This window comes from Sander lucioperca, chromosome 1, assembly GCF_008315115.2.
Source record: "Sander lucioperca isolate FBNREF2018 chromosome 1, SLUC_FBN_1.2, whole genome shotgun sequence".
Taxonomy (NCBI): domain Eukaryota; kingdom Metazoa; phylum Chordata; class Actinopteri; order Perciformes; family Percidae; genus Sander; species Sander lucioperca.
Genome location: NC_050173.1, coordinates 15,192,509 through 15,206,970, shown reverse-complemented (window position 1 = coordinate 15,206,970; position 14,462 = coordinate 15,192,509). Strand labels below are relative to the sequence as shown.

The following is a 14,462-nucleotide window of genomic DNA, read 5'->3' as shown; positions in this document are numbered from 1 at the left end:
GTGGTCACAGTGAACAACTGCATCTTTGGCTACTAAAACAGTTTTACTTTGAAGAACTAATCCGGAAGTATTTCTATATTATTGTCTCTGGCTTGATGTTAGTGGCGTGTAATTACGCACTATGTCCACTAGATGGCAGGAACACTTTTTTTCACGATTATCAAATACGGGAGAGATTCCCGGGACCACACATCCATGGGACCACCACGCAACGTGCCTCTCCTTACCTGTTGTTGCAGCCGAAGTGAAATGCACTTTGTTTTGAGTGTTTTTAACCTAAAATAATATTATTATACAGTAATAAATGGTACAAAGTCAGACATACTAGATTTCACATATCAAGTAATTTGCTTGTAGCCTTGCTGGCGGCCAAGCTGCAATAAAACATAAATTCAGCAAAACGAAATAGACATGGGTGTAGTAAGGCACAATAAACACTGCAGGGCAATGTATAATCATCTACCACGCCATAAGGCAGATACAAAAAGTAAAACATTTTGGATATTACTTTCAAAATGAACCATGACCCTCCCCTCAATTTTGTAGCGGCCCTTCAAGAGTCTCCTTGTCTTGATGCTAGCTCCCGATGCTAGTTGGAGGCAAGCGGAGAAATAAAATTATTATGTCACATATATCATCATCAGGGGTATTCACATTCATGCTCATATTAATACTATTAGTATCTGTATTATCTTGCTTTCAAACAATATAAAACCCTGCAACATATCCCCTTAAAACACCCATGCAATGGGTGCTCCTGCCCTCCAGTGGCTACAGTCAGTAACTGCAGAACAATTTGAAATTGATCAAGTTTGCGTCAATGCAAGTATGAGAGCATAGTAGGATTTCCGGTAAGTAAAAACCTTTCAAAATACAGTGACCCAATTTAAGCAATTATAAACAAACTAACATACTATGTTTTATGTTGCAAGATTCATTTTTCAGATTAGGAGTTATAAATTCGCGCTAAAACGGGGTTGTCACAACAACAACAACAACAACAACAACAACAACAACATCATCATCATCATCATCCTCCTCCTCCCAGTTGTAGCAGCAGACGTCACGATGTCGTTTTGGTGGGCGTGGTAGTGGTCTTAATTTTGGCATGTCAAGGCACTGAAGAGAGCAGTTGCTCTTTCGAAAGGGCGACACCGTCCTACCGCAGTGTAACGTTAACGTTTCGAGCTACTAACACCACCTCACAAAGTATTTTCTAGTTTTGAGTCCTGCAACGCGTCCACACACTTTCAACGGTAAGCTTGAATTTAAATCAGCGGCTGCTTGTGTGCGGAAGTTAACGTGGTTTGCCAATGTATTTATTTAGCGTTTACTAGCCCAGTCGTTAGCTAGCTAGCTGTTGTACTTTCTCTAAGTGTAACTACTGTTAACCCATCAGCTTTTGCCCTCCACACCGACTAGAAGACCTATAGTGCTTGAGTTGTCGTCACATTATCCGCGAGACTCGACCACGGTGTTGTACTCATAGACATCTATAGCTATGCTATGGTTGTACTAGCTAGCTACGTGTTGTAACGTTAGCGTTAATTGTTCGAAGATAGCTCACGTTAAACCCAGAGCCATACTAAACGAACCTACTCCTAAATTCCATTGATGTTTGTGGCGTCACGTCACATTAACGTCGTGTATGCAGCCCTAGATGATATCAGGACATTTACTGTACGTCTGTCACAACTTATTGTTAGTGTTGCCAGCTCCTGAATGTATGGTAATGTAAAAATGTGTTTAATGTAATTTACCTTTAGTTGTAACGTCACTGCAAAGTTTAAACACATTTTTATTCGCAGAAGTAACCATACGTTATGTCCTCCACCTTCTAACAAATCTTGACCAGCATCTAAACAATTCTCACATCGTTATATCAAGTTTGTGCGCGAACAAGCCCAAACGAATGCATTTTAATACGTTATGTTCACACAGTAAAGTCCCTCTCTGTCTGTTTGGTTTACCTAGCTTGTTACCATACAGACATGGCTGCCCAGTGTGTAACCAAGGTGGAGCTGACTGTGTCCTGTGAGAATCTTCTGGACAAAGACATCGGCTCAAAGTCCGACCCTCTGTGTGTCCTGTTAATGAGCAGCTCTGATTCCCAGTGGTATGAGGTAGGTAGGATGGCTGGATCTGGATTCATGACTTGTGTAGAGCAGTTTAAAATCAGTTTTATTTAATTTTGTCTGAATGTCAAACACCACAAGCAATCGATATTCCAACATAATATTTATTTTGAAAAGGAAAAAAGGTGTTCCCTGCTCTAAGAAACAAGTTATACTGGATATTTTAAACCATATGCTCTACCTAGGTGTGGCAGTTACTGTACAGTAATTTGTTGCTTGTGCAAGAGAAAACCCCATGTAAACCCTCAAATGGAAAAGTCAAGTGTTTTGCAAAGGAGCATTCACATCATGTCCATTTCCTGTTTCATCAGTGCATGTGTGCCAATACATACTACTTTCTATACCTTTGTTCAGCCTTCTGGACTTCTTTAAATGCGTGCATGTAGCAAAAAACAACAACAAAGCAATCCATCCTTTCCTAACAGGTGGGGCGCACCGAGAAAGTCCAGAATTGCCTCTGCCCAAAGTTTGCAAAAAAGTTTGTCGTCGACTACTTCTTTGAAATAGTGCAGAAACTGAAGTTTGGGATTTATGACATCGACAACAAAACTATTGACCTGAGTGACGATGACTTCCTGGGGCAACTGGAGTGCACCTTGGGCCAGGTAAGGCTTTCTGTCTCCTTACAGAAGGACACAATACATGTTCGTACAAGGGCATCCTTTAGCCTCTAAAGACATAAATCCAATCCACTTGTGGGTGTTTGGCTCTGTGGTGTGCTAAAAGTTTCAATTCCTTACTTTTAGTTTCATTAAACAAACTTGGTTCCCAGTTCCCAGCAGTATAACGATTTATTATAAACTGCCATCACAGTGGAGTCAGTCAGACAGGTGCAGGACACATCCTGTGCTGTAAGAACATACTATTGTTACAGATCACGAGTTATCATCCCTGATAAGCATTTGCTGCGTAGCCGATCTCAGTGTAATCTGAGCGCTCATGTTCGTTCTGCCTGGTTTTTATGGATGTTTGCCTCGTGGTCAGGACACTGCTTTGTTGTACTCACCCGCTGCTTTCGCTGTGGCTGCGGCTTCTTTAACTACTTGCTTTTGTACTTTGTTTCAGGTTGTGTCCAGTAAAAAACTGACCCGGCCACTTGTCTTGAAGAACAATTCCCCTGCAGGAAAAGGGACCATCACAGTGAGTGGCAGAGAGAGCTAAAGAGAAATGTTGTAATGTTGTAGTTTTTTTTTCCCCCTCTAATTTATTTTCACCTCTATTCTGCTGTAGATCAGTGCAGAAGAAATAAAAGATAACAGGGTGGCAAATTTTGAAGTTGAAGCAAGGAAACTAGATAACAAGGTATGGGTGATCATTTGTTTAAATATTAAATGCTGTCATTCATTTATAAATATTCAGGTGCATTTTACTTATTGGAGTTTTTCATTGACAGGATTTCTTTGGGAAGTCCGACCCTTACCTGGAATTCTACAAGCAGACAGCGACTGGATGGCAGCTGGCTCACAGGACCGAGGTAAACACTAATGCAAATCACATGGGCTTATGCTGCTAATGGCTGTGTAACAGCTGTGGAAAGAAAGTTCTGTTATATTAACCCTTCATTTCTTTTCTTTCATAACTTACTGACCCATTTTGGTTTTCACTCATAACTGTTTGTGTGAATAAAAGGATCTACTGATGTCCTAGTTGTGTTACACCGCACCCTTTGCAATAACGTGCACGTTGGGCCAAACTCACATCTGCGTCGGAACAAGTGCCCCACGCAACAGAAGACCACTGTAACCGTCTTCCTGTGCCCTCACTCAGCAGCTGCACTGACAGACCCCTGAGACCAATTGATTTTTACGAGTGAATGTTAAATCTGATGTTATTTAGAATGAGGGAGCACACAAATCACATTTATGGGTGTGATTGAATTAGAGAACAGCCAATCAAATCAATACAATTCAAAGCCTATTTGCACAAAGCAGCACCGTCAGTGTTCTATCAGGCAGATGGTCACACTAAGCCAGACAGCAGCCTGCTACACAACACCAGAACCACAGATGTATATTGTCCTGCACCTTAGCTTGTTGAACGAACGACCAAACAAACGTTCACCGGGGGAAAGTAATCCCTTTTTCTCCCCGTTTTGATAGTAAAAAAAAAAAAAAACGAACGAACAAATTTAAAAGCATGTTGACATTATTTTTGACTGCAAAAATGATGACCAAATTAAGAATGTGCTTAACAGTCCCTCCAGAAAAACGTGATTATGCGATCGCATAATTCAGTGCATAATCAGCCAAAGTCCGCATATTTATGTGGGGCCTGCATTTTTTTCAAATACGCCGCCCTTTTGCCGCATAAATTGCCGATTTCCATGCAAAATATGCGGGGCTTGCATGATTTCATAATCCCTGCATTTTCGTTGCAAAAAAGTCACATATACCTTAGCAGAAAGTTGAAAAATGTTGCGTTTACTTCACACAAGAGCAGCCATTTTCCCGTTGCCATGGGAACGTTATGAAGTGACGTAATTACGTGACATGAACATCACCGAAAAGCTGCAAACCCCGCGATGAAGCCATGACAAATCCGCAGTTTTTGCAAGTTCCCGCAATTTCATCGCATTTTTTAAGAAAACGTGCCGCATAATCAAGGATTTTTTTTTGCCCGCAACAATCACAAAAAAACATTTTTCTGGAAGGACTAGCTTAAGACCGGCTTCACACTGGATGCGTGGCGTTTCTGTTGCGTTTCTGTTGCGTGTCAGCTGCGTGGCGGCTGCGTGACGTTTTCTGTCTTTTCACGCCAGAAACGTGTCTGAGGCGGCGCTGCTGCTGCTAGCCTTGTCTGTATACATGTATGTTTCCCATTGATAGAATGCACTCAAGCAGTAGTATACTTCATGTTAAACATAAATATATACTGATCTGATTACAGCAAAGACAACGTCGGCAGTATTGACGGCAAATTAGGCTACAGAATATTTAGTTCTTTATTGACAGGTGCAATATTTGAAAATCGATAACTTTTTATTTATTTGTTATTTTTAGCTTTTAATTACATTTATATCTGCATTTATGTCAAAACCTAGAGAATTTCAAACATCAAAATGTCATTTATTAAATGCATTTGTGTCAAACTGACATATACACCTTTTTTTATTATGTACTATTTTGCCTGGAAACGCTTCCAACTCGCTGGCGTGTCGCGTGAAAAATAGGCGTCGGTTCTATTTCTAGCATGCACACGTTTTCTGAGACGTGCGTGTCACACAGGCAGTGTGTAAGCTCTAACCTGTTAACATGGGAGCCGAAATAAAAACGGACACGCCACGCAGGCAGTGTGAAGCCGGCCTCAGTTCCATATGAATTTGTTCTTGATGGAGTAGTCTGCACCTGTATAATTTCCTTAATTCTGTCCTCAGGTGGTGAACAACAACTTGAATCCAACATGGAAACCCTTTCGAATCCCCCTGCAGTCTCTCTGTGGAGGAGACATGGACAAACCTATAAAAGTACCCTTAATACCTTTTTTCTTACTGTAACTATGTGCACATCTGGAATGTGTTTCTGATGCTTTCTCCGGAAAATTGCATTCAGTAGTACTATGTGTTTACATGGGCATGACATAATACAACCTTTCTTGAAGGTGTAAATAGTTTTCAGAGCACCATTATGTTGACTCTTTGGGATATTTTAAAAACATGATTGTAGTGTATTTAGTACTAGCTTGATGATATATATGTTTTTTAACTTCTGAAGCGAGCATGTCAGGAAGGAAGCTGTTTTCAACTATACAGTACAAGTGAGTTACCAGCGTGTTACAGTGTTTGTCTTTTTTCCATCTTACCATCACTTAATGGGTGAAGTGTGTGAATGGAAAAAGCCAGAGTAAGGTCTCTGGTCCTCTGGAGTTTTCTTCATCCAACTTAATCCTGTCACAGAACGCATTTGTCTGAAACTACACATTCTTCTTGTAGTCATGTTGCTACCAGCTTTTGTCTAGTAGGACACCCAGTTATGTTTTGAATCTCACTTCTGCATGTTTTTCTTTCTTCTGTTTTCTACGTCTCCAGTTGTTTAGTTTTTAACTCAAAGGGTCAGTTTGCACAAATTCCAAAAAACCTTTTCCCGCTGCTTCACAGATGGTTTTGGTTTTATTTCCCCAGATTTTTTAGGATCTGCCTCCAGCCCAATACTATGGAGGCGAATGGCATTTTGAAGTGTCCCAGTTACTTTGGATAATGCATAGATCTCGCTGTGAACGCTGCATCTTTTTTTTTCTAGTTTTGGTGAACGGACCCTTTAGTTGAAGCAGCTGATGGGATTACATTTCACTGGAATTGTACCTCGTACCATTTCATGTGACAAATACAGTTGACTGATTGATAGTTGTATTTGTGTTCTTTTTGTAAAACGGTTTTCTTGTTTGCCGCATCACGTTGTGTTTTGACCTGTTTCCAGGTTGAGTGTTATGATTATGACAACGATGGCTCACATGATCTTATTGGATCCTTTGAGACAACAATGACGCGCTTCCAACAAGCATCACGAACCTCTCCGGTACGTATGTATGTATACGTATGTATGTGTGTTTACAGTGTTTGGATGTTACAGCTAACATTCCAAATGTTGTTTCAAATAGTCTTGGTGATGGTCAAAACCTACTAGTCTTTGTGAATTAGTCTAGCGAAGAGCACCGACTAGTTCCAAGAAAAATGTACAACATGCTACTTTAGTTTATAAGGTCTTCTGGCATTGACACCCATGCTGTTGTGTGTTGTCCTCAGGCAGAGTTTGAATGCATCAACAGTAAAAAGAAACAGAAGAAGAAAGGCTACAAGAACTCTGGTGTTGTGAGCGTGAAGCTATGCGAGGTATAGTTCTGTTGTTGTTGTTTTTTGTATGTTGTATGTTGAATGTGCTCACTTGTGTGATTAATCCTTGGACAGGATTGGATGTCAGCCTGGGAGAGGGACAGTCTGGTTATCTCCCAGTGTCCGCTCTCTTCCCGGTGGGTAGTGAAGCAGAGGGACTGTAGGCTCTGTTCGGTTCTGCCGCCGATCGAGCAAATGCTGTTTTGTTGTGGGTATCGCAGCAAAAAGCTGTAGTCTCTGCGATGTATTCCGGTGCTTATTTTTGACCAAGACAAAGGCGACGAGGGCCGACGCCACAGTCAGCCTTCGTCGCCACTAGTTCCTGGCCGTCGGCTTGGTTTGTCATGGCCTTCAAGTAGCCGTTTGGATTTGAGATTACACACGCTCCAATACACTTCCATAAAACGAATGTTTTATCTTTTAGGTGGTGAAGGAGTATACCTTCCTGGATTATATTATGGGAGGCTGTCAAATCAACTTCACCGTAAGTTTGGGCTTCTCTATTAACGCCTCTTTTTGTTATTCATATGTATTCCTGGGGCATTAATCAGCCCTTTATGTCTGCTGGCTCCCTGAATGTTTTGTCAGGTGGCTATTGACTTCACAGGCTCCAACGGGGATCCCAAGTCTCCTCAGTCTCTGCATTACATTAGTCCTCAGGGCGTTAACGAATACCTCTCTGCTATCTGGTCTGTTGGCAATGTCATCCAGGACTATGACAGGTATGTATGACACATAAAACACATTCACAACTTCAGACAGCATTATCATTTGTAATACTAGGTAATGCACTAATGCAAATTAGTGCTAACTTCCAAATATTTTGAAGAAATACCCCATCACCAAAGTTCCCATTAGTTGCATACAGATCTTTTCCTAATTGTCTGAGTTGTCATGATGACAGAAGCATTAATGAAATACAGTAGAACAACTGTGACGGTGAAAGTACCTATTGGCAGCTTAGCTTGCGTTTCTTTGTGCCAGCTATGGCTGGGATGGTTTGCATTTAATTGACAAAATATAAGGGTTGAGTGGACTTATATCTTTGACGTTATAGCTCGAGTTGGTTTTGGAAATACTTTCCTTAAGTGGATCAAACTACTCCATCTCATCCCTATAGCTGTGGTACTGACAAATGAAGTGGTGTCCGAGCCCTTCAATATTACAAGAGGTTGCCCCCAAGGTTCACCTCAATCACCACTTCTGTTCATACAAGCTATTGAACCACAAGCAATAGCAATGAGATCTAGTAGGTGAATACAGGGGATTACAATTGGCAACAGAGATCATAGAATAGCTTTTTTTGCTGACGACATAACTATATTATTAAAACAATTAAACGCATCCATACCAGCAGATCTAATTGGTAGTATCTCCTGATATAAAGTAAACGCTTCAAAATCATCAGTAATGCTGCTTAACGGAAATGAAAGACAATATATAAACCAATACTTATTTACTTTCAAGCTCTCATCTAATTTGACATATTTGGGCATCAAAATAACCCCTCGTTAAGAAACTATAGCACCAACAAACTATGAAGTAATAATGAATGAGTTATGTACCTAGATCCATGAGAGGGAGAATAAATATATTAAAAATGAACATATTGCCCAAATTCATGTATTTATTTCAAAATATCCCTCATGTCTCACAAACACACTTCAGGAAAGGTTGTTGAAAATTGTATTTGCAACGAAAATTAATACAAAATATTGTTAAAAAAATATTCTGCCACTTATGTACCAGTGTTGTCTGTTCCTCCTGTGTAGTGACAAGATGTTTCCTGCCTTTGGCTTTGGAGCCCAAATCCCTCCCACATGGCAGGTAACACTTACATGTAAATATGAAACTAAAAATGCATGCAAAAGTTAAGGCTGCTGTTTGCATGGAGTTTTAATCAGATTGAAAAGTAAATTGGTAGTTTAGCACAGGAACTGATATCTGAGGGTATTGTGTTTTGTTTAACAGGTTTCCCATGAGTTTCCCCTGAATTTCAACCCAGCAAATCCATTTTGTGCAGGTATGTTTACAAATCTTTGCACTGTAGTTGAATTTAGACAGATTTTCAGACAGGTTGAAACACACAACATATGCAGCTTAAAGTGCTCCTATTATGCTTTTTGGTTTTTCTCCTTTCCTTTATTGTTTTATATATTTTTTGTGCACGTTATAGGTTTACAAAGTGAAAAAGCCCAAAGTCCACCCCAAAGGGACTTACCATCTCCAACAGAAAACACTGTTCACAAACTGCTCCAAACAGCTCTATAGTAGTCCAGCCTTTACTTCTGTCACAACCGTGCGTCACTTTGGTTTATTATACATTATAATGCTCACCTAGCTGCTAGCGTGGCACGCCCTCATACTCTGCTTCTGACTGGCTAGTAGTCCTTACCTAGCTACTGTGCATGTGTGACTCACAACAAAGATGGAACAGAAGTGCGATGTCTCACTCTGTAGCTAAAACAGAGAGCTCAACACACAGGGTGAAAAGAGGAGCTGCAGCAATGTGCAGTACAACAAAAATATGGTGTTTTTTGAAAATTAAATCATGTAAACCTATTCTGATATAACCTCTAAATACAATTATGAACCTGAAAATGAGCATAATATGAGCACTTTAATATACAGCAGTTCAGTTTGTAGTGTTTTTATACATGTGTGTTCTAGGCATTGAAGGTGTGGTGGAGGCCTACAGAGTGTGTCTGCCCCAGGTCAAACTCTACGGTCCTACCAACTTCTCCCCTATCATCAACCACGTAGCCTGCTTTGCTAAGCAAGCAATGCAGCAGACGACCGCATCGGTGAGTGTTTATGTGTTCAGCCATCACCAGTTATGACTGTTGGCTCTCATGTGGTTGTGCAACATTGAGCAGGATGGGGGAAAGAAGCCTCTTCAGTACTCCTTTCCCTTATTCTTTGTGCATTATTTTCACAATGGAACAACATGATTCAATAATAGCTTGATCCAGAGCAACAGGAGTTTTAGAATAATAACTGATTGCCTGTTCAAGCTATTTTCAGAAGCCAGGCTCATAGGTATTAGATTTGGATGCCCTGAGAGGCACTGCCTTGACTTGTATGCTTGACACTAGCTGGATGTGTGTGGAACTCTGTGTGAACCCCTTGATTTCAGGCATAATAACCTTTCAAAGTGGTAAGTAATGCCTGTGTTGAATGAAATTATGATCATAATAGTCGAAAATATTCACTCTGGTACAACTCGCCTCTTTGCCTTCCATGCATCTCAGTGCTTAATAACAGGTGAATAACACCCATGGACAGCGGTTAGTTAGTTAGTAATTAGGCTTAAATGAATTGGAGGAAAAAAACTACTACTACTATTTGGACTACAAATTAAGAAGCATTTCGGTCCTTAAAGAGACAACCTGTACGGGGACTGAAGAGGGAAAAGTTACATATAGTATGCCTTTAAATCTTGCAAACAGTTCAGCCATTCAGTTAATGATCTACTACCACTGTTGTCCGCTGTCTTCCCGAAGCAATACTTTGTTCTGCTGATCATCACTGACGGAGTGATCACCGACATGGATGATACGCGCAGTGCCATCGTCAACGCCTCTCGTCTCCCCATGTCGATCATCATCGTTGGAGTAGGGGGGGCGGACTTCAGTGCCATGGAGTTCCTGGATGGAGACAATGGACGTCTGCGCTCTCAGACTGGCGAGGCTGCCATGCGAGACATTGTCCAGTTTGTGCCATTCAGGCAGTTCCAAAACGTAAGTCCCAGTGAAAACATTCGCCACTGATTGCTATATATAAGATATGGGTATGTGAATGGGGTCATTTCAGCTGATTTTTCTTCTTTTTTTTTCCATAAGCCAGCTCATTTCTTTAAAAAAATCGCATGCATTTAAAACCTTTTTTCTAAGCATTTCATTGCGTCATTTTCAGTTTAACTGGCTTCAAAATTACAAATCCAAACATAGTATAGTAGTGTCCCCCATCCAATAACCAGTATACATGCCCAAACTCAGGGGTTCCCAGCCCGTCAACCTAGTAAATCTCACTTAGCTTACTTGTGTGCCTTGTGTATTTATCTCTTTTCAGGCGCCCAGCCAGGCTCTTGCCCAAAGCGTATTGGCCGAGTTACCTCAGCAAGTGGCCTCCTTCTTCAGTTTATTCAAACTGAAGCCTCCCCGCGATCCCAGTCCTTCATAGGGGTACCCCAAATATTTCAGTCATAAACCCCACCACCACCCTTGCCTTTGCTTGGCCTATATGAATAACTGCTTCACTGCATGCATGTAGTGATTGCTATCCTCATTTTTTTCCTTTCAACTTTTCCAACTCTGTTTTCCTAAAGATCCATCATCAGTGCTGTGTGTGTGAGAGAGAGTACAATACATTCTGTACCTTTTTGTTTGAGGATCTGAAGCACTGACTGATCTCAGAAACATATTCTTGTTTATATTAAAGGGAAAACTCCCTTCTAGATCACGAAAACAGATAATTTCGTGATACAATTTTCAGTTTTAGTTTCTAATTGCTCCCTATCCAAATATAGGCAACATATTGTAGATATTTGCAGCACAGCTACAATAAGAGCATGATATTTTCAACGTTAGCAGTATATCTCAGGTTGTGGTGTGAGTTATTGGATTTAAGGCCTTATCACACAATCAATATTGTTTGTATGGCTGGGTTGTAATCAAAATGTTGCAAGCCGCAAGCCACAAGCTCAACAACAGTTCAACTATGCTGTAGTACACCCTATTCAGTCAATCACTGAATAGGGTCTTGACGGTTTGAATTTTGAGCTGATTTCCGAGGTGAATTGGGTCGAAGCTAGACAAAACTAAGGGAATTATGAAACAATATTGCTGCTGTAATTGCAATTGCTGTCACTGTTGTTGCTCCCTCCATCTGTACAAGTACAAGTACAAGCAACTCCTCTGGGGGCTTCCAAAATAAGTGAGAGAAAGCTGGCATCCCGACAAAAAAAAGTGTGGACTTTTCCTTTTAAACTCTTCATCTGCATAACTTTCTACTTCTCATTCATGCTCCCTTCACCTAATTAAATCAGCGGTGATAATTATCACGTGCTAATTTATTAAAATGTCTCTTCGCTGTTCACTGCGCTGTACTTTTTAAAATCTTTCTTTCGTACTGCAGGGTCCTCGAGAAGCACTGGCAAAGAGTGTGTTGGCAGAAGTACCAGGTCAGCTGGTGGACTTTTGTACTACAATGAAGCTGAGTCCACCTACATCCATTCCCGCACCAAACCCTGCACCAAACCCTGCACCAAACCCTGCACCAAACCCTGTACTCAACCCTGCGGGGACCATCTGATACTACAAGGAAGAAACCAGACATACAGTAGACCTAATTTCATCTCCTGCAGATATAAAGCAGATCCCACCTTAATCTCATCACTCAATTAGACAAATGTCCTTCCTACCAGCATGCAGCTTAGTCAATGATAGTCACCTAAACCACACACACAATACATCAAAAGTAAACACTCCACACTATTGACCAAAGATATTAACATTGATGTGTGTTCATTTTAGCTTTTATTCAGTGCTACTGCAACTTAAAAATAGAAAACAAACAAATCATTCCATCTGTCGTTTTTGAAAGATTAAGTTGAAAGGCAGGGAATTGCACTTTTAATAATAGTTTTTGGAAGAAAGTATTCAAGATAAACACGGAAGCATTCGTTGTTTCCGTAGTAATCACTGAACAAGATACGGTAAATCAAAAATAATTGTCATTTCAGGATCACTGCACTGCTTCTGCTGTTTTGTTTTTTTAATGCATCATAGGAGTGTGCAGTTTATTTTTATGCCAACATGAAGTTACAATAGTTATGTAAAAGACTTTTACACAAGATAACAAAGATGATCTTTTAATCATGGCACTAACATGATGTCATTGTGCTAACCGAGCATCGTTAGCCTTTACAACAGAGCCGCTTCACTACGCTCGTTAGATAATGTTTCATTACAGAGGTCTCTGTTGATTTGTGTTTGTCACTGTGTGCTCGCGGTGGAAAATGAATGTAAACAGAGAGCGGCGTGCCAGAAATGCAACGTGCCATGAGGTAGCTCCCCTTCAAGGCCAGGCTAATGTTGGAAGTCCCTCTAGTGGACAGAACGTGTAACAAACACCACATGCTTATTGTGTCATTGACAATGCATAAGCCTGAGTAGTGTAGTACATATTAATAACAGGCTGCATTTGAGCATAAATGTTCGAATATCAAATAACAAATGAAATTCGAGTGGTATTATAGAAGAAGACCGACAGCTCTACCCCATATATGATGTTTACATCCTCAGTGAAAGCATAAGTAATGGAGGAAGCATAATTATGTACATGTAGCCAAGTAGCTTTGTTGTTGCTGCCGTTTTGGCACATAGAGAATTTATTTGCATTAATGTTTGACACACATGCTTTCCTATGCACTTACCTATAGTAGGTGTTTTACTCAATGAAATGCCAAATTCTGTGTGGGTAATAAACCCAGTAAACCCAGAGCTATTTATACCTTAAGTATAAATCAGTAATATTGTAATAACTAGAAAGTCTCATTGTAGTAGTGTCAGATTTGGTTGTTTTGTGCCAGTCTTAACACTTGTGTAATTTTTACTGTGGTCTACCATTGTGCCAGTTACTTTTGGTTACTTTCCCTTCAAAGACACCGTTGGGTAGTTCCTGGACAAGGACTAACAAGTCCTAGACTAAACACGTTTTTATTCCAATGATATGGCCATTGAATTAATCTCTGTTCGGGAAACTGACCTCTTATATATTCATATATATAAACACTATATATATATATATATATATATATATATATATATATATACACACATAACACACATCATTATTAAACATGCTTTCCCCATAGAAACTATACAGTACTGCTTATTGAAATCTATGCATGTTTAGTGCAAGTGTGTTTATTTTCATTGTGATTGAATTGTTTTTATATGGTTGTACAAGGCAAGCTGTAAAACATGTCTCATGTATTAGCTTTAGTGCTCAGATAGAAATGTGGAATGTGCCTTAGTGTCAACATAAAGTACAACAAGCTTGCTAATAAAGCACATCTTAATAAATACAAATTGAACTTGACATTTATTTAACACCTTTTAAAAAAATGTCTACTGCCCTTTGTATATTATATCTACTAACAGTGTGTGTACCTAACAGAAATGGCCAAAAGTTGACTTTACTTGTGGTCATTGGGACAACTGCAGCATATGAATTTACAAAAGATACAATGTGATTGGGTTTTTTGATTTGTTTGATAATGTGATGAGCTGCAGTGGCCTGATGGGTACAACTTTAAAGGTCCCATAGTATGCTCATTTTCAGGTTCTAACTTGTATTTTGGGTTTCTACTAGAGCATGGTAACTAGGGGTGTAACGATACATCGATCTGGATCCATATATCGATTAAATCCTCAATGATCCAATATTATCAATACATATCGTCATCTTTAAGATGCACCTATATTTTGAAAGTCACA

General features: G+C 40.0%; 1 protein-coding gene across 4 annotated transcripts; it reads left to right on the top strand.

Annotated features, from left to right (window-relative positions):
- The first annotated feature begins 1,116 nt into the window (after nt 1-1,116).
- On the top strand, nt 1,117-12,612 carry cpne3 (copine III). Of its 4 annotated transcripts, XM_031307739.2 has the most exons (17): nt 1,117-1,256; nt 1,975-2,123; nt 2,561-2,740; nt 3,201-3,275; nt 3,366-3,437; nt 3,529-3,609; nt 5,509-5,598; nt 6,548-6,646; nt 6,874-6,960; nt 7,385-7,444; nt 7,549-7,682; nt 8,733-8,787; nt 8,932-8,983; nt 9,631-9,764; nt 10,464-10,700; nt 11,032-11,144; nt 12,097-12,284. In XM_031307739.2, the coding sequence occupies exons 2-16, from the start codon at nt 1,992-1,994 to the stop codon at nt 11,140-11,142; spliced, it is 1,599 nt and encodes a 532-aa protein (XP_031163599.1). In that variant the 5' UTR covers nt 1,117-1,256; nt 1,975-1,991; the 3' UTR covers nt 11,143-11,144; nt 12,097-12,284. The 4 variants fall into 4 exon arrangements, with proteins under 4 accessions (XP_031163599.1, XP_031163595.2, XP_031163596.2 ...); XM_031307735.2 differs by lacking the exon at nt 11,032-11,144 and having other exon boundaries at nt 12,097-12,612; XM_031307736.2 differs by lacking the exon at nt 11,032-11,144 and having other exon boundaries at nt 1,121-1,256; nt 1,990-2,123; nt 12,097-12,612.
- The last annotated feature ends 1,850 nt before the right edge of the window (nt 12,613-14,462 follow it).